General features: G+C 44.5%; 2 protein-coding genes across 13 annotated transcripts in view; one reads left to right on the top strand and one right to left on the bottom strand.

Moving 5' to 3' along the window:
• LOC308478745 (TLC domain-containing protein 4-B-like) overlaps window positions 1–20,339 on the top strand; it is a 38,685-nt gene that overhangs the window by 12,556 nt on the left and 5,790 nt on the right. For all 5 annotated transcript variants that reach the window (XM_081008827.1, XM_081008824.1, XM_081008828.1 and 2 more), the window contains exons 2-6: window positions 316–481; window positions 5,315–5,404; window positions 8,987–9,045; window positions 10,862–10,956; window positions 12,189–12,262. In XM_081008827.1, the coding sequence (XP_080864953.1) occupies window positions 324–481; window positions 5,315–5,404; window positions 8,987–9,045; window positions 10,862–10,956; window positions 12,189–12,262 (476 nt within the window). In that variant the 5' untranslated portion in view covers window positions 316–323. The remainder of the gene's footprint in view (window positions 1–315; window positions 482–5,314; window positions 5,405–8,986; window positions 9,046–10,861; window positions 10,957–12,188; window positions 12,263–20,339) is intronic.
• LOC308478757 (uncharacterized protein) overlaps window positions 471–20,339 on the bottom strand; it is a 32,890-nt gene continuing 13,021 nt past the window's right edge. For 6 of the 8 annotated variants that reach the window (XM_081008879.1, XM_081008878.1, XM_081008877.1 and 3 more), the window contains 2 exons: window positions 4,056–4,253; window positions 471–1,747 (listed from right to left, as the gene is read on the bottom strand). In XM_081008879.1, the coding sequence (XP_080865005.1) occupies window positions 4,146–4,253 (108 nt within the window). In that variant the 3' untranslated portion in view covers window positions 471–1,747; window positions 4,056–4,145. Of the gene's footprint in view, window positions 1,748–4,055; window positions 4,254–12,281; window positions 12,490–20,339 lie in introns of those variants that run through there. The other 2 variants (XR_013987227.1, XR_013987228.1) reach the window with 2 other exon arrangements.

Genomic DNA, 20,339 nt, shown 5'->3' with positions numbered 1-20,339 from the left:
TCTATTTAGTGTTTATGTTGATATTACAAAAGTTTTAAAACTATAGTTGCAATTCAGGAAAGCTGGACTGTGAGCAGGGGACAAATGTGTATGCAGCAAAAGGTGTTTTTCTTTAGGTAGAGCCCAATCACCCTGCTGGACACCTCCAGGTTTATGCATGCTTGCTTCTCTTCTACCCATGGCTATTGAGAGAGTTGTAGCTTCTGTGTTTCTTGTTGTTATTTAAATTGACATGATTGTTGCTTTGCTTATACTCCATTGACAATCTATACCTGAATTAAGGAACTCTCTCCCCCCCCCTTCTTCCCTTAACAGGCTGAAGAATGATGTCTGCCTTCAGTAAACTCAATTTGGGTGTTGCTGTTAGCAGTTTTGCTATATCTCAACTTCTCTTCCACGTGCTAAGTTCTTGGATTTCTGCACGTGTAACTTCTGGTTTTAGCAGTCTTGACCAAAAGAAGAAGATCGAATGGAATTCAAGGTAAAGTTTATAAACAATGGGATACAACAATTAATAGATTTTCAAAAACTTGTAACAATTCAGTTGTGCTTCCTAGCACACTTGCCAAAAGAACATACTTCCAAAACTCAATTGATCTTAGTTCCATTTTTTTGGTACCGTAAAAATATTTGTTTTCTTTACACAAAAGCTGCTTTAGATGTTATATGTTGAAAAGTGAGATATAAATTGAAATAATAAATAAGCACTGATAAATAAATTTGAAATTAAAGTGACTTGAGTTAGAATTTAAAAATATTAATGAACCTTGGTTGCCATTTTGACGGTGTCTTTAACTTTGTTTACATAGTGTGCATATTACTGAGTTGCAGAAAGATATATGTGGTTACTTAGGGGTGCCATCTTATTTACTGGCCCTGCTTCTGTGCTTTTAAGAGCAGTCAGGTTGCATATAAACTAATGTAAGCTTTCTCTGTTACTTCAGTTCCGTACTAGAAAACTTCATCTACTGAGTGTTTACTGTTAAATGCGCAAAAATGGGCAAAGCTGAAGCAGTGTTGTCTTGTCCTAAATAAACTGATAAGAGCACAAGAAGTACTTTTTATGGAATTTAGTAGGAGACTTATAAGGAAATATTGGATGGTATCCTGTTTGCTGATTCCTTGCCTTCCATGAATTGACCACTGAGATGCAGTATACTTCTGTTCTTAATTATGAAAATATACACACCAACTGATTGTGATATGCACATCTTGTCTGTGATCCTCCTGCCCCCCACTGCAGATGTCCTTTGCATTTTGCTGCCTAAGTGATACTTTGCAGTGCTCTTGTGGGAGAAACCATTAATCTCATACAAAAATATAGCTTTATCAGTTCGCACGGCACTTTACAGAGTTCAAGAGGACAGGTCCCTGCTCTGAGGAATTTCTGTTTTAAAATTTGACACGGGGAAAACGAACTACTTAGCAATTTATAAAATAGTTAGTGCTCTAAATGCATCTTTCATGTTGAAAGTATTTCAGTTGAATGTGAGATCTACTTGTGGTGTAAGGAAAAATACTACTCCATATTTCTAAGAGAATATACTTAGTGGTGCGCATCTTTCTCTGTTGGATACCAAATGGTACCAAATGAATGGATATTGGAAGACTGTTTACCAACTGCGTTAAAGGAGTGGCATTATGACAGGCAAAGTTTGTGTTAGGCGTTTCTTAACTGAAGCCCCAAAGTGAGTGGAAGATAATGTTTGTTCAGTGTTTTATCTCTGAAAACACTAGCAAACAGATGATAATAATAATAATAATACTAATAAATTTTATTTATATCCCGCCCTCCCCAGCCAAAGCCAGGCTCAGGGCGGCTAACAACAAACAAATAATCAAACAATCAAATAATCCAACATTCTAAAACATTTCATTATAAAAATTAATTAAAATCAAATTAATGGCAACCGTTAAGCAAAGTTCTGTGTAGGTTGCCAGAGGAGGGAGTCAGGCTGGGCCCTGACCAAAGGCCTGGTGGAACAACTCTGTCTTGCAGGCCTTGCGGAAAGATGTCAGGTCCCGCAGGGCCCTAGTCTCTTGTGACAGAGCGTTCCACCAGATTGGAGCCGCAGCTGAGAAAGCCCTGGCTCTAGTTGAGGCCAGCCTAACCTCTCTGAGGCCTGGGACCTTCAGGATGTTTTTATTTGCAGACCGTAGGTTCCTCTGTGGGGCATACCAGGAGAGGCGGTCCCGTAGGTACGAGGGTCCTAGGCCATATAGGGCTTTAAAGGTTAAAACCAGCACCTTAAACCTGATCCTGTACTCCACCGGGAGCCAGTGCAGCTGGTATAGTACCGGATGAATGTGATCTCGCAGCGAAGACCCCATAAGGAGTCTCGCCGCGGCATTCTGCACCCGCTGGAGTTTCTGGGTCAGTCTCAAGGGCAGCCCCACGTAGAGCGAGTTACAATAATCCAGTCTGGAGGTGACCGTCGCGTGGATCACAGTGGCTAGGTCAGGGCGAGAGAGATAAGGGGCCAACTGCTTAGCTTGGCGGAGATGAAAAAATGCTGCCTTTGTTATAGCTGTAATCTGCGCCTCCATAGAGAGGGAGGTATCAAAGATTACACCCAAACTCTTAACGGACGGTGCTGGCACTAATTGCACCCCCGCAAGAGATGGGAGTTGCCCCCCCATCCCATATCGTCCCGTCCCAGCCAGAGGACCTCTGTCTTCGAAGGATTTAACTTCAACCGGCTTCCACGTAACCATCCAGCCACAGCTTCCAAACATCTGGTCAGTGTGTCTGTGGCCGAGTCAGGATGGCCATCCATCAACAGATAGAGTTGGGTGTCATCGGCATACTGATGGCAACCCAGCCCAAAACTCCGGACAAGCTGGGCGAGGGGGCGCATAAAGATGTTAAAAAGCATCGGGGAGAGTATCGCACCCTGAGGCACTCCACACACCAAGGAGTGGCGGGATGACAGTTCCCCCCCAAGCGCCACCCTCTGTCCCCGACCAGAGAGAAACGAGCGCAGCCATTGAAGGACTGTGCCCTGGATCCCCACGTCGGCAAGGCGGTGGTCCAGGAGTTCGTGATCAACCATGTCGAAGGCTGCTGACAGGTCTAGAAGAATCAGCAGCCCTGACCCGCCTCGATCCAGCTGCCTGCGGAGATCATCTGTTAGGGCGACCAGAGCCGTCTCGGTCCCATGACCAGCGCGGAAGCCAGACTGGAATGGATCCAGAGCCGATGTTTCATCCAGAAACCTACCAAGCTGTTCAGCAACCGCTCTCTCAATCACCTTACCCAGGAATGGAAGATTCGAAACCGGGCGGTAATTGGATAGATCTAAGGGATCTAATGATGTTTTCTTTAAGAGCGGGCGCACCACTGCCTCCTTCAATTCCCCTGGAAATATCCCGGTGCCAAGGGACAAATTGATGATATCCCCCAGGGGAGCCCGCACCTCGTCTGGACACGCTCTAATCAGCCAAGACGGGCACGGGTCAAGAGGACAGGTGGTGGGCTTTCCAGCTCGGAGGAGTCTGTCCACATCGGCTGGGGATATCCGATCAAAGTGGTCCAATACTGGACCTGAGGACAGTTGAGGGGCCTCCAGTTCCTTTATTGTATCCAAATTGGCAGGGAGGTCATGGCGGAGCAACAGGACCTTCTCCGCAAAAAAGCTCGCAAATGCCTCACAGCTGTGTGTCAGATTATTATTTAAATTTGGCTGTCCTTCAAGGGACGTTAAAGACCTAATTATACTAAATAATTGCGCCGGGCGAGAGCTAGCGGATGCAATGGAGGCCGAGAAGTAAGACTTCTTAGCGGCCTTCACCGCCATCCCATAGGTTTTCATAAAAACCCTATAAGATGTTCTTGAGGCTACGTCACGGGCACCCCGCCATACTCGCTCTAGCCGTCTGAGGTCCCGCTTCATTTTCCGAAGCTCCTCGGTAAACCAGGGAGCCCGGTTTCTGCGGAGTCGCAGAGGGCGCTTAGGTGCGATCTCATCTATGGCTGCCAGGAGCTGGGTATTCCAGCCCTCAACAAGCTCAGTCAATGAGTTGCCAGGGGGAGCAAGGTCCCGCAAGGCTTGACGTGTGGTGAACCAACAAAAGTTTCACTTTCTTTCTGTAAATTTCTCTCTCTGACCAGGGTTCTTATAGATGACGGTTCAATGCACTGAAATCTATGGCTCCATTCCAAAGATTTGCTGGACCTCTGTATTTTCAGGGCTTCTCCTTCGCTTTAGTTTTGGGGATGTGGTCACAGAGCTGCTGTTGATGCCACCAATGGCCTGAATGAAAAAGCACACATAGTTTATGTATTAGTGTTAGAGTTATGTGTCATGGTGTTGGAGTTCCTGTATGTGCTGTCATTCTTAAGTGAAGCTTAAACAACATTAATTCAAGTTTCATATACCTGATGTGTTAAGCTGGCACAGTTATGTGCAGAGTGTATGAAGCACTTTGAACCTTGGGACGCAAATGACAGTGGCCAGAGTTGGACTTCAGTCTTTCAAATTTCAGCAGCACCATGTGAGACCAAAATTTTGTGCCTCCCACCTCTGGTCTTCCGTTCTGCTCAATTCTCTACGGTCATAGTTGTGGTGCCCTGTGGTACTCCCTAGACTTGGTGCCCAGTATGGTAGAACCAAAGCTCTGCCCTAAATCTGCTTCTGCAATGGCCTTTTGAAAATGAATAGTACAGTAGTGCCTCAGGTTACATACGCTTCAGGTTAAGGACGCTTCAGGTTACAGACTCCGCTAACACAGAAATATTACCTCGGGTTAAGAACTTTGCTTCAGGATGAGAACAGAAATCGTGCAGTGGGGGCACAGCGGCAGTGGGAGGCCCCATTAGCTAAAGTGGTGCTTCAGGTTAAGAACAGTTTCAGATTAAGAACAGACCTCCAGAACGAATTAAGTTCTTAACTCGAGGTACCACTGCATATAATAACAAGGAACCCCCTTTTTGGTGTTATCCTACTCTTGTTTGTAGGGAGCCTGGTAGCTGAGGTCTCCCTCTCTCACTATGAAGTAAACTAGATAATGGCCTGCAATGGGTGAGTTCTTTGAAACTCATATCTGCCCAGCTTTTGGATGGCATTGCCGTATAATAATAATACAGTTTCCTACATGCAGAACAAGCACTTTGAAACATTCTAGTGTAGGTGACTCTCAACTCAAAACTATTTTCTTTGGATACTACTTTGCAATCTGTATTAATGGCAGGTGTTTCTGACGGAGGTTTAAATATTTTGAGAATTTCTAGAAGCATATAATTGTTGCAACCCCCCCCCCCCATTTTAAATCCAGTTCATTCCTAATTGGGTTGTGTTTTTTCTTTTCTTTTCAGGACGGTATCATCATTCCATGCCTTGTTGGTTGGAGTATTTTGTTTGTATATTTTATTGTACGATGAAGCTGTAAATGCTGACCATGTTTGGTAAGGCACATTCTTGCTTGTAAATCTCCTCTCCCCTTTTCCTTGCCCCACTCGACTGTTCCATTGCTCTTCACTCTGCTAGTCAAATTATTTCCAAGCTTAATTTAAAGCATAATATATTTACCTCTACCAATTGTACAGAAGTTCTAAAGTGTTGTTTCTTATTTGTGTTGGCTATAATGTGGAGAAGAATTCTGAGGCTCTGGATTATCAGAGCTGCTTATTGAAGTTGCCTTTACAGTGATAAAATTCCTGTAAGCTTCCTCACTGATATCATCATCACCACCTTCTGCCTAAATAAATACTGTTTACCGCTATAGCCATTGTTTACCCAGGTATTTGATGGCTGAAGGATGCTGCTCCTGGCAACCATGAGACCACTGGATAAGAGAATGTTACAATGCCTTTTTTGTGTGTTTTGCTTGTGGATGTGTTTGCTGCCCTGGGCTCCTTCGAGAGGAAGAACGGGATATAAATTTAATAAGTAAATAATAATAACATGAGATTCTACAAATAAAACATGTGGATGAGAACTCTGTGGCAGCATTAGGAATTAGACAGCCAATACTGTGCATACTTTTTCTTAATAAGGTGCTGATGCAGGTAGCTGAGGTTCAGCATGGTTTGCTGGTATAAACGCCGCATGAAATTATAGATCCCTTTTTCAGAATCTCTGTTTGAGGCCACTTTGCTTCCTAAAACGTTTTGTAAAGATGACACAAAGCATTGCAAAACGAGGGTGGTCTTTCTAAAAAATGAATGTTGGTATTGAGCTTGCATTTTCACTGAAAAGCAGCACAAGAGAAATGTGGCTAGTTGCTATTGGAAGCAACTCATTGGATTGTGTGCTTTGTGTTCCCTTTACCTGCTCTTAATTCCACCTGGGGAGCACTACAATAATAATGGGTTAGATTTCTGTACAGGAGATGGGGGGAGGACTTACCAGATTTTAAATCTATTGAGTAAGAAACTGACATAAATCTACTGACATAAACTTTTTTAAATGCCTGATTATTCAGGGAGAGAACTAGTTTCCTTCGTTAGACTAGGAGTTCTTTGGATGAGCTTTGAAATAGTTTCAATCTTCAGTTGGCTGTGATTTAGCTAGCATGTTGGGGAATAAGAAGAATGTTTAAAGGCTATATTAAGTTCTTCTTTCAGCAGCATCTACTTGTCTAATGCAGTAAAAAGTGCCTGATTCTTTCCTACCACCGCTACTAAGTTTTTAATAGCAAATAAAATGTAGGATTCCACTTCAGTTGCTGAAGATCAAATTGGAGATTCTCATTAATTTTGAAGTTTCAAGTTTTTGTTGCTGGTTTTGAGGCGTACATATTTTCAGCTAATTTGTGGAGTGGGACAGTAGTTCTTGGCACCGCAGTTTGTATGCCTTATCTGCATATGTCTGCTGGGTTTCAGTTTGTTCTCATACTTTCCTTTTTTAAAAAAATAATCAAGCAACAATTGCCAGAAATCTGTGCAAACATCTTCACGAGAAAATTCAGCTACAACTTGCTGTTGGCTCGCTATCATGAGAATCAAGGTGAAATGTAATTCATGATGGGCAGAGCAATCTAAGCCCTCCCTCCTTATACCGGGCTTGGGGGAGAGAGTTGAAATGAATGGAGGTATCCCTCTGTCCAGCTTTCCCAGGTAAGCTGGTTACTGCTGGAGTAACACTAGCGTCACTTTGTGCTCACTTCCCCCTTCTCCACAATGTGTGTGTTGGGGAAGACTGCCTGTAAGATCTATGCTGGCAGCAGCCTGTAGAAAATGAGGTGTTGTGAAAGTGATGAGGGAATGAACCATCCTGTATATTTTGGTTCCCAATCTAGGCCTATTCATTGCTCTCGGTTGTGCACAGCTCTGTACATCCCTGCTGTGGGTGTTGGATTGCAACTGAAACCTAGGATCGCTTTATTTTAAGTGAGCACATTGTTTTAAGTGGAAACAAACTTGCTTCTATTTATTAGGCCTAAATAGTTTTATACAATTTACATTGATGTAACGTTTATACACTGTATAGAACCTGGACGCATGTGGTCTCTCTACGATTGGAATGCCGTTTGCACACTCCTGTTGATGTTTAGTACAGCAAGAGTTTGCTTTCCATTTTTTGATTAGTCCGCCATGGTTTGATTTTAGTTGACGTTATGACTGATGATAAACACTGAAAGAAACGCTGATGAAATTGAAATGATATTGTATGATCATGGTTTAAAATTTGTCTTCTCCCTAGAGAAGGCAGACCTAAGCTCCAAAGTCAGTTTATGAAAGATTTTCTTTTTTAATTAGGAACTCTTTCTTGCCATTTGAGAATTGGAACAATTAGAGGCAAATATAATTAAGTCTGGGAAATTGCAATTTAAATGTAGGTGAAAATTACAGGGGAATGACAAGCATGCCACAGCCACTTTTCTTCCTTTTATGTTGGCTACATTCTTCAGGTAAAAGGTTGCGATGAAGATTCACAAAACTTAGATTTATTTAAGGCTCAAATATAGGTCTTACATTAATTTGAAGCCTAATCCTCTGTCTTGTCTATCAAGTTCATATGTTGCATCACTGGGGATCATTGTGTACATGTGAGATATATCTGCAGTGGGTCTCTCCTCATAAACGCCTCATCATTCTCAATTGCTTTTGCCTGGCTAGAATGTGTCCTTGAAATATGATAATGCCTTTTGCTTGCCAGGATGAAGGATGGAGATATTTGCAGGAGGATGTATGTCCAGCCTCAGACTTTTGTGAGGCTGGAATGTGACTCTGCATCTATTGCTCCACCCATTTTTACCTCTGGCCCCTATTCCTGGCATGTAGCCCCTAGAATGGTAGCCCATTTGTTGCAGATTTGTGTTTTATTGTTTATGCAAGTGAAGATGAACTACAAAGACAGGATAAAATAGCTTTTGACTCCCTGTGTCTCATCTGTGAGACAAGCAGAAGATTGTATTGTACTATCAAACTGTATTAACAAAAAATGTTTCAAAATTTAGGGGAAAAAACAAAAAAATCCAAATGTTTGCCCATGCAGATAAATGACTCGGGCTGAAAAAGCTTCTCCATCTCCATTTTCATGTATACATCTAGCCTAATCAGTGAAGGTTAGGAAGCAGAAGACAGAGGACAATCTACCATTTCCTGCGCACAGAGTCACAACCCATCCCACCCGCATAAAGGGTGAAGGTGATGGCAGAAAGATTAACAAACTGGTTTGGCCATCAGTCAGTAATGGATTAGCATGTTGCTTGTCGGCCCCATAAAAACTAGCAAAGCAGCAGAAAGGAAGAGAAAAAATGTCACAGAATGGCTCTGAAAATCATTGGTATAATGAACAAGACTAGAGAGGCCCAACAGAGCTGCTACTTTACCTTTTTGTCATATGTCACGGTTAGTTAAACATTTCTTATTCCCTACACCATCCCAAATTGTGTGAGAGGGTAGAAAAGTGGGCACGAGGGCAGGCAGGGTGTTTTCCTGGGGCATGGAGGCAAATATTTCCATATGTGTTAACTAATATACATATATGTAGTTGTCATGCATGTGTTATAACTTTTGCATCCTTTGTGTCATTGTTTATAGGGGTGAGCCTTCTACAGTGCAACTAAACCTTGCTATTACTTCAGGCTACCTCATTTCTGGTAAAGTATACAACGTTATTTGTAAAGTTTGTTGTAATTTGCACCATGCACAACTTAACTTTTTACAATAAAAATATTTACCAAGGTATTAGCCTTTAGGAAATCCTGTTTCTTAGAAAGCATAATTTACCTTACTTGCCTTTTGTGTTTGGGGGGGGGGACATGCTAGTGGGAAATATGATTATATGCTTACCAACAATATTGTAATGTTGTAAGCTTTTAGTTCCTCTGCCAGCTTCTAATACTCTAAGGCTGAATACAGCCAGTCATTCCTCTGAAGCAACAGGAATTACCCTCCCCTCCCCCCTGCCCCACTGCAGTAACCCTGATCTGGCACCAGTAATTTGATAACTGTAGCAATGCAACGAAGGGGAAGAGAAGCTAACTAAACCAGATGGCAAGCATCTTCTGGTCAGTTCAGTTTTGTTCCTCTGAAAGTTGAGCCTCTCCCCCCCCCCGCCCCCATCTTAAAGGGCTGCAAAAAATGCATACGTGAATATGCATCTTTTCTTTTGGGCCCTAAAACATATGGCAAAACCAAAAATAATTTTCAAAAGTGCTTTCGGCATTGTGGGGTGGAATTTATTATTATCTGTGGATGCTGTGCAGGGGTAATGGATAGCAACATCCAAACAACCATATGGAATTTGAAACAACTTTAAAATTGGCTTGATTATTTATACCTGAGGTTCATATTAGTGAGAAGCAGCACTGTCATATGATTAGGTGCCACAATCAAGGCTTGGGGCTCCATTTCCTGATGATATGCTGGAAACTATAACCCTGATACCATGAAAAAGGGTTGCTATCTATTTTATAGCTGCCCTTTGCCAATCCTTCACTTTTCTCATTGTCAGTAGTTTGACTGGTGTGCCCTCTCTCTGGAGGTGCCACTGCAGTGGAATGTTTGGACTTGTTATTTTTTAATAGATTGCATTAAATATAACCCCAATGGAACTGGCAAGTAGACTATTATTATTTTATTATTTTAATTGATTTATACCAATATCTATCTAGTGGCTCTGTTCATGGATGCTTTCAGTTTTATTCTATGAAAGGAGGCAAGCTCAGCACGTTCGCTAAAAATGTCAGTAGCACATGAAGCATTTTCCTCAGCATAAGATTGAAATCCCCTGTACACTTTAAATTCAAGTCCTCAGTTTCAGTGCTATGACCTCCTAAGATTTATTAAGGGAAACTACTGTTGTATTAAATTTCTGCAACAAAATTATTCAACTCTCTGGTGCAGAAGTGCTAAACTTGAACAGCCTACCCGATAATTTGCATGTGTGCGTTTTGAGACAAAATGGTGAACAACATAAATGCCTTCCAAGGCTGGTCCTATCCACACATACACAAAATCTACCTGAAACAGTGGACACCTGCATTCAAGTCAGCACATAGCAGCAACAAGGGAGTCATGGGAAAGCTTTGACATGCTAAGTATTGTATAATGGCTACTCATGCAGAAAGGGTTTATGTAGCGTTGCTGTGCCAGTGTGTAGTTGCTTAGGATGAGGTGCCGCATTGCTGTGTCACCATGCTATAGCCTGGCACTGGCTGGTGTGTATTGCAGACAGATACACCAAACACTGTATTTATATTTCTGCTCTCAGCTTTCACTTCAGGAATTATTACAGATTGTTTGTAGCATAGATTAGGAGAAGCATTGCCACTTGCTGAGTATTTGCATGATTTGATACCTATTTGAATTCTTCTTCCTTGCCCCCAAATGATTGTCTATTAAATGCTTTAAGATGAAATACAATGATTGCAGAAAATTACTGAGCCTTTCATTTCTTTCTCTTTTTTTTAGATTTGTTGCTTATTATTTTCTACTGGAATGCGATTGGGGATATATATTTTGTAATTCACCATTTAGTAGCTCTGTATGCTTACTACTTTGTACTGGTGAGTGCTGTATTGTTTTTGTAATAGCAGAGCAAGGAGCCATGTGGGATTCATAATTTGAACGTTATTAGTCATTTATAGAGCGCCATCCATGTTCATAGTGCTTTCTAAAGAATGAAAGGAGAGGTCCCTGCCCTAATGACAGAACAAAGGGATGGCAATGGGGGTGGAGTAAAAAGGTGAGGGATATTAAAATATTTGGGCTACACATACTTAGTTATAGGAAAGTTTGGGGTCTAGGGGATCATAGCAATGTCTTCACAGAAATATAATTTTTAACAAATTTAAAACTTGCGCGTTACATAACGTCTAACTGTTCCAGCAGCCAGTGCAAATATTTGAGCAGAGTTGTAATATGCTGATGGAACCTCACTCCTGTCAGCAGTTGTGTTGCAGCTTCCTATTTTTCAGGTGGCACCAGGGACCCACTTACTTGGATTGGCTCCTCTTTGGTTCAAATGCCAGGCAAGAGAGCCTTTAGAAGAGGCATTGATGAGGTTCAGATTTGTAGTTCTACTCTGTCCCTTGTGTACTTTTTTTTGGTTTTTTGACTTGTTTGTAACTAACTTAACTAATTTCCCTCATGATTCAAAACTTCTCTTCTACAGAGCACAGTCTTATTTGGGACGATGTGCTGACAGTTTTAAAAAATTATGAGCAACCGGAATGTTTGTAAGCATTACATAAGAGCTTAGCAGCAGAGCCAATGGCAAAGGAAGGCTCATCTCCATTAGCTGAAGCCAGAGCTCTTGCAAACAAGGCTACAGAGGTCTCTGATAATGCAACTTGTTTCTGTTGAGTATGTGGTTTTGTGGGTTAATGGGTAAAACTAAAATTTTGTCAGCAGATCTTAATTTCATATCTCATCTGATCTTTCTTGAACCATTTCAAGTACCCTAAAAGGTCACCAACCTGGGTTTGACCTTGCTAGAAGATATAATTCAGTTTTGAACATTATACAATTTTAACAACAGAATGCAAGGTGCATTAAGTACTTGATGTACATAGGTGGTGTGGGAACCAAACTGAGGGAGTTTAAGCACTTTTCTAAAGTGTATTCTGTTTAATTATGTACATTTAATTTGGCATTTTGTAGAAATATATACAGTATATTTCAATTTGTATATTTCATCTTGTATAATAAATCTTTTTACTGCTTTTCTGAGACTTTCTCTCTCTCTCTCTCTCTCTCTCTCTCTCTATCTGATTGTGATAATGCTTATTTTATCTAGGAAAGAGGACTGTTGGCATACTTTGCTAATTTTCGTCTGCTTGCAGAAATATCTACCCCTTTTGTGAATCAGCGGTAGGTGACATTTTCTTACATTAATAAGCTGTTCTTAACTTGCCTGTTGCCAAGAGTATGTATTTCAGGGACTATACAGCAAGACCTGTTGTCAGGTCTTTGCTCCGATGCGGTTCATTCAGTAGGTAGTATTCCAGTCCATATCAAAGTATATTAGAAATGGCAGTAGTCCACTTCAAAGGGTTGTTGTGAAGGCAGGCATGTTAAAGATTGTAAAAGAAAGCAAACTTTGGGGAGGCATCTGTCAGGGAACTGCCATCGGAAGGAAGGGAAGTGAAAGGGCTCACACAGGTTGGGAGAGACTCAGCAGCTGAAGAGGGAACCAGTAGGGGGAGAGGAGCTGGGCTGAGGGAAAGGGAGCTGGAGGGATGGCTCAGAGACACTTCCAGCGAAAACAGTGGGGAGGTTTCAGGACCTCCTGTAGGGACACCCACTCCTCGCCGGAAACTGTCACGCAGAGAGTCCAGAAGACGTGTTTCCGTTAAGGAGCTTTTATGTTGGAAGCGATTCCGAAAGCAACCACTGTCGGAATCTGCCAGCGACTGACGGAGCCATGTTTAAGGGGCTCCGTTACAGACAGAGGTTTGCAAACTTGACCAAACTCTGAGGGACTAGGATTTTACACACAAGCAGCTCATCGTCCCATCACAGCATTCCGACAGTCTTCGTGAGCAGCTTGTGCAGGAGAAGGCATCATGAGCAACCCAGCCGGAACCGGAGAAGCAGGAGCTGGAGCGGGTCCAAGCCTGGAAGAAAGGTACCGGGTGTTGGAGGTCCAGCTAGCGCTGCAGACGGCGAGGCTTGAGGAGAGGAGGGCTCAGGATGCAGACAAAAAGGGGAAAGACACCCAGCTCGTCAGAAAGGTACCAGGATTGGTGCAGAAGTTTGGGGGGGAGCCCAAAGACTATCATGGCTTTCGGACAGAGATGCAATATGCCCTCAATCTGCAGTTTGATGAATTCCCTGACGAGGAATCACGAGTGGCTTTCGTGATTGGGCATCTTGAAAAGGGGGCGAGAGACTGGGTTAGACCCCTGATGGCAGCGAATAGTGACGTCCTAAAGGACACGATGAAGTTCTTTCGCGCCATGGATCTGATGTTTTCCAGCGATATTGAACAGGGAGTGGTCCGCAGACAGTTAATGGCTTGCAAACAGGGGAGCCGATCTGTCCGTGAGTACTGGACTGAGTTCACCATGTTGATCCATAAATTGGGGTGGGATCTATCGGCGGAACCCATTCAAATGCTCTTTGAAGAAGGGCTTTCTTCGGCTGTGAAAGACGAACTTTCCCGGGCGCCCAGGGCGGAGTCTATGGACCAGCTGACCAAATCAGCGCTGACCATAGGAGCGCGCCAGGAGGCGAGAGCATTGGAGAGGCGGGAAGGGAAGGGGGAACGTTGGAAGGAGTTCCGCATTCCAGACATTCCAGAGCCAACTTTCCCGCCGGCAGAGCCGATGGAAATCGGAACAGCGCGCGCGCGCGCAGTTTCAAAGCCCAGTGAGGGGGGAAAGAAGGAGGGAAAAGGCGCCCGGAAATGCTATCTCTGCCAACAGCCAGGTCACTTTGCCAGAGTCTGCCCCCAGAGGAAGGAATGGCAAGGGATGGTAGGAGCTGTGGAGGGAAGAGAGGAAGAAATACCGAAGCAAGTAAAAGCCAACGCCTGGCTGCCACCGTCGGGGCACAGCAGCCAGGCCAAAGAGCAGTGAAAGTGCCCACGCCAGAACCTCCTAAACCCGCCCTAGTGATAGAAGTGGCGCTAGAGCTGCCAAACGGACACCCTCTAAAGATAAAGGCGCTGTTGGACTCAGGCAGCTCCTGCAATTTCATGAGCAAAGAGTTTGCAGCTGAACACCAGATACAGACGATCCCTTTAAGCAACCCCCTGCAGGTGACCACGATCGATGGCAGGGAGCTGTTGGGAGGAGAAGTCAGCTTGCAGACCGTCCCAATGATAATGAAGGTGGCAAGGCACACCGAACTGATAGCGTTTAATGTGGCCACCTTGGGAGGAGCTCCCATTATATTGGGGATGAGCTGGCTAGCGTTACATGATCCGCTGGTGGGCTGGCATCAGAGAGTGGTTTCTTTTGGTTCAGCACATTGCTTAGAACACTGCAAAGAGGGAAAGGGTTTGGCAGGGGCCCAAGCCACCCTAGCAGGGACTGAAGTAACGGAGAACGTGAAGGTACCACGACAATACGCAGATCTCCGCGACGTCTTCAGCGAAAGGGAAGCTGACCAATTACCCCCGCATAGACCCTTTGACTGTCAAATCAATTTACTCCCTGGGGCACAGCTCCCTGTAGGCAAGCTGTACGCCATGTCAGACAGAGAGATGCAGGAGCTAAGAGAGTTCATTGACAAGAACCTGAAGAGAGGGTTCATCAGAGAGTCCAGGGCGGTGGGGGGCAGCCCAGTGTTTTTTGTGGATAAAAAAAACACGAACAAGCCGAGGCTTGTGTGTGACTTCAGGGCCTTAAATGCAGTGTCAGAACCAGTGGCTTTCCCTATGCCCAGGATTGACGACATTTTGACAAGGGTCAGGAAGGGAAAGATTTTTACTAAACTGGACCTAAGGGGGGCGTACAACCTGATACGAATAAGGAAGGGGGATGAATGGAAAACCACCATGTTCACCCCTTTGGGGGCATTTGAATATTTAGTTATGCCCTTCGGCCTACAAGGAGGCTCCGCGTGCTTTCAATCGTTTATGAACCACGTCCTGGGGCCTTTGCTTTACAAGAATTGTGTGGCCTTCTTAGACGACGTGTTGGTGTATTCTGAGAATGAGGAGCAGCATGTGAGAGACGTCAGAGAAGTGTTGAGCAGGCTGCAAGCCAACCAGCTGTGGGTGAAACTGGAGAAGTGTCAGTTTCATACCAAGGAGGTGGAATTCCTGGGGTATCGCCTGTCAGACAAGGGATTGGCCATGGATCCCGGCAAGGTCCAGGCGGTGCTGGAATGGAAAACACCCAAAACAAGGAAGGATGTGCAGAGGTTCCTAGGATTTGGGAACTTCTATCGTAAGTTCATCCGAAACTTTGCCCACCTGACGGCGCCCATTACGGACTGTCTCAGCAGTAAGAAGAAGTTCGTTTGGACTGAGGAGGCGGAGCGAGCATTTGAGGAACTAAAAAGGGCCTTCGCCTCGGAACAACAACTCCTGCATGTGGATTTACAAAAACCGATGAGAGTGGAAACTGACGCATCAGACAGAGCGATTGGGGCGGTGCTTCTGCAGCCAGGGAAGGAGGAGTCAGAGTGGAGACCGTGTGCCTTTTTTTCGCGAAAGCTGAACAAATCCGAGAGGAACTACACGGTGTATGACCGAGAACTACTAGCCATTCATGAGGCGTTCCGGAGATGGAGGCACCTGCTAATTGGCGCACAACATAAGGTGCAAGTGTGCACTGACCACAAGAACCTAGAGTATTGGAGGACGGCACGAGTGCTCAACCAACGGCAAGTGAGATGGGCCCAGGAGTTCTCCAAATTTAACTTTGAGATTTGTTACGTGCCAGGCCCAGAGAACATTAGGGCGGACGCTCTCTCACGCAAACCTGAATATTTGGAGGGGGAGGGAGCACCCGAAGAGAGACATGTCATTCCAGAGGACCGCTGGGTGTGTGGGGCGGCATTGGTGGGACAAAGAGAACTGGTAGAGGAAACAGAGAATGATGAATACGCCCAGAATAAGCTCAGAGGTCTTAGGGGTGAGGGAGAGGAACCAGGGGGTTTCGAGGAAAGAAATGGAGCTTTGTATTACAAAGGGGCACTGTATATCCCTGAAGGAGACTTAAGGGGGAGGGTACTCAAGCAGTTGCACGACAGCCCCACGGCGGGGCATTTTGGACAACACAAAACCATGTGGTTGGTCACCAGGGAATTTCGGTGGCCTAAGGTGAGGGAAGATGTACGGGAGTATGTAAGAGGGTGTGAGCAATGCCAGCGAGCCAAAGGGGAGAGGCGGGCACCGGCGGGGCTATTAGAACCCTTACCAACCCCAGAACGACCTTGGGAGGCAGTGTCGATAGATTTTATGACTGATCTGCCGAAGTCCAAGGGGAAAACAGCCATCATGGTGGTGGTAGACCTACTAACAAAGATGTGCCACTTTGTAGCCTGCTCGCATGCAGTCACGGCGGAAGAGACAGCGAAGTTATTTGTAGAACACATTTTTAGGTTGCACGGGGTGCCATTGAGGGTGGTCTCAGACCGAGGAAAACAATTTACTTCCAGGTTCTGGAGGAAGCTCATGAGCTTACTGCAGGTGGAGGTCAACTTTTCGACTGCCCGGCACCCTGAAACCAACGGGCAGGCGGAAAGAGCAAACGGGGTCCTCCAGCAATACCTGAGGTGTTATGTCAATGACAGAGAGAATGACTGGGTAGAAAAGTTGGCGCTGGCGGAATTTGCCTACAACAATGCCGAGAATGTGTCCACAGGGATGAGCCCCTTCTTGGCTAATTATGGGTGTCATCCCAGGGCTTTCCCAGGGGGAGAAGGGGAGAGATGGGGTGTCCCGGCAGCCGAGCATTTTGTAGAAGAAATGGAAGCAATCCATCGTCAGCTCCAACTCAACTTAGAAAGGGCGAAGGAAGAATACAAGAGGCAGGCAGACAAGAACCGAAGGGAAGGTGAAACCATAAGGGTGGGAGATAGGGTGTGGCTGTCAACCCAAGGGTTGCCGTTCAAAGGAGGTTGTAAGAAATTAAGACCCAGGAGATTGGGTCCCTTTGAGGTCATTCAACAGGTCAACCCAGTGGCTTTCAGGCTCCGGTTACCCAACCACATGAAACTGCACCCAGTATTTCACAGGTCGTTACTGTCACCGTATGAGGGGGGACGAGAAGGGATGGCCACTCGGGGACCGGTCATAGAAGAAAGGGAATGCAGCAGCCATGTGGCAGAAATCCTCGACGCCAGATGGAAGGGGGATCAGGTGGAGTATTTGGTAGCGTGGGAAGGAGAACCGGAGTCAGAAAACACTTGGGTAATGGCAGAAGATATCAATGACGAGGTATTGATAGAAACGTTCCATCAAAGGTTCCCAAGGAAACCTCAGCCTGTGGAGAGGTTCCGGAGGGAATACTTTGGGACCACCGATGAGGAGGAGGAGTTGGAAGGATTCTCGGAATCGGAAGGGGAAGGGGAGATGGACTCTGAGGAGGAGGAGTACTTCGAGACCAGGAACCGCAACAGGTGGAGAGAAGTGTTCGGGACATCGGAAGATGAAGGAAGTTCATTCCGGGGTTTTGCCTCCTCACCGCCCGTAGAGGAGGGGGCGAGAGGGGATGAAGGGGGCCCTGGAGGGGAGGTGGATGTCAGGGAACTGCCATCGGAAGGAAGGGAAGTGAAAGGGCTCACACAGGTTGGGAGAGACTCAGCAGCTGAAGAGGGAACCAGTAGGGGGAGAGGAGCTGGGCTGAGGGAAAGGGAGCTGGAGGGATGGCTCAGAGACACTTCCAGCGAAAACAGTGGGGAGGTTTCAGGACCTCCTGTAGGGACACCCACTCCTCGCCGGAAACTGTCACGCAGAGAGTCCAGAAGACGTGTTTCCGTTAAGGAGCTTTTATGTTGGAAGCGATTCCGAAAGCAACCACTGTCGGAATCTGCCAGCGACTGACGGAGCCATGTTTAAGGGGCTCCGTTACAGACAGAGGTTTGCAAACTTGACCAAACTCTGAGGGACTAGGATTTTACACACAAGCAGCTCATCGTCCCATCACAGCATCCAAGTAAGTTATACTCAGAGTATGTCCATTGAAATAAATATAATTATTTAGGCTATTGGTTTTATTCAATCTTGTCTTACTAGTTTCCAAACACAAATGTTAATGGTAGGAGCCATTTTATATAATTCTAGCATTCCTAAGTTTATTTTATATTTATTCCACCTTTCCTCCCAAAGTTGCACAGGGAGGAAAACAACAAAACAGCAAAACTACACCCACAATGTTTTAAAAACATGTGAAAACATTTTAAAACAGTCCCATATCCTCACAGTTAATAATTTCAAGGTATAGTATATTTCAGCCATCAAATGCTGGGCCGAACAGGAATGTTTTTAAATTCTTCCTGAATGTTGATAATAAAGAGAGCCAGCCACAAGGACGAGCATTTCATAAATGGGAACTACTTCCAATAAGGCTCTGTCATGGCACCACCAACAGGGCCTCTGCAGCTGTTTGTAGGGCTGAAGATGGTTGATAGTGGGAGAGACACTCTTTTCCATACAGATAAATTATTTTTGTTAGCCTATCAGAGCAATGAGGAACATTTTTAAATACTGGAGTATTAACTTTCTTAATAAAATTTTGCTTTGTATCATTAAATTTTCTCCTTTTTGTAACTGGCATAAATCCTCTCAAAGCTGCAACACAAAATAATGTTAGCAATTACCAATTTTCAGCCAGTCTTCATTTCTAAGCAAGACTACTTTTAGTCACATAAACTGAGGAATCGTTACATACAAGATTGGAATTCCCTTATACAAGGATACTTGAAATCTACTCAGTAAACTGATGCAATTTTGGCTCTTGTATTCATTGTCAGGTATTGCATATGTGCATCCTAATCTTTTGCAAGGTATAGCCTAATTTTTTCTCTCCTGGTGGTGCTTTTTGTTAAACTGTCACTTTGATAAATTTTGGCATACATCAAAGGTTTCAGTCAAAATCTATCACAAAACATGAGCAGCCTGAGCATTAACATGGCTGCATTTACACATTCCTGGTCAGCTGTAGTTTGGCTTACTGTGTCGATGTAAAGAGTGTATTCCACACTACCATACTTTGCTGTCACAGCATTAATTAACTAACTAGTGTTCTGTTTACTACTGTTCCTGTACAGTGGTGCCCCGCAAGACGAATGCCTCGCAAGACGGAAAACCCGCTAGACGAAAGGGTTTTCTGTTTTTGAGTTGCTTCGCAGGACGAATTTCCCTATGGGCTTGCTTCGCAAGATGAAAATGTCTTGCGAGTCTTGAGATTTTTTTTTTTGCTCCCCCCCCCTTTTTCTAAGCCACTAATAGCCTTTTAGCAGCTAAGCCGCTAAGCCTTTAATAGCCGCTAAACCACTAATAGCGCTAATCCGCTAAGCCGCTAATAGGGTTGCTTCGCAAGACGAAAAAACCGCTAGACGAAGACACTCGCGGAACGGATTAATTTCGTCTTGCGAGGCACCACTGTACTTAAACAGGCAGCTTTATACATTAAAAAAAAAAAAATCAAGGTTCAGCCTTACTGCTTAGAATTTGTGGGTGCCAATTCATTATATTGTATTAGTCATACCTTCACCCTCATTTGCTTCTCTGGGTATTTTTAGGTACAGTACAGCAGCCCTTGTGTTTCTTTCTAAGTCTTTTAAAACCTGGTTCTTGTAGTATTCTCTGATGCTATTGTCTTCCCACAGTCTGTGGCTTAAACAGCAAACTGTGCAGTGTCTTTTCATCCTCTGGAATGAAGGGCAAATAGGCTTCCCCTTTCTGCTATGTTAGAACTGTGCCAACACATTTTTTCTGGCTTTCTCTGCCATGTCCTTAAGAGATAATGGGCTCAAATAATTTAATTGTTTCTATTAGAAGGCTGCTGAGGCTCTCTGCAGACAATTGAGGGCCCCTTCTGTCATTACCATTGCACTGTAAGGAGGAATCATGTGACAGTTACTCCCATGCCACAATGTAATGTCTGAATCCTCAAACTGTACTTGATGAACTATCACCATGGCTACTTCCCATGCTGCTCCCAGATGTGGGGGCAACACTGGTGTGGGAAGAAGCTGTGGAGCTGACATTTCTCATGTGGTGCTGATGGTGGCGTTTTGTAACTAATACAGTGCTTGAAGAAGCGAAAGCTCCCATGCAGAGAACTTAATGTCAGAAGGGGGCCTTATTATAGGCTAAACTTAAAATTTAATGCAACAGCTAACCGGATAAATACTGCACCCTGTTGGCAGTTGCTTCTTTGAAATGAGGAATTGCTATATTTATCAATATAAAAGAACCTCCAGGACTTCCACTTAAGTACAAGAACAGTCAACGAATGCACAGCCTTTTGTACGAAAAGATCTTGAA

This window comes from Podarcis pityusensis, assembly GCF_964106645.2.
Source record: "Podarcis pityusensis genome assembly, chromosome: 6".
NCBI classification, from domain to species: domain Eukaryota; kingdom Metazoa; phylum Chordata; class Lepidosauria; order Squamata; family Lacertidae; genus Podarcis; species Podarcis pityusensis.
The sequence above is the reverse complement of the archived record's forward strand: the minus strand, read 5'-3'. Positions and strand labels throughout refer to the sequence as shown.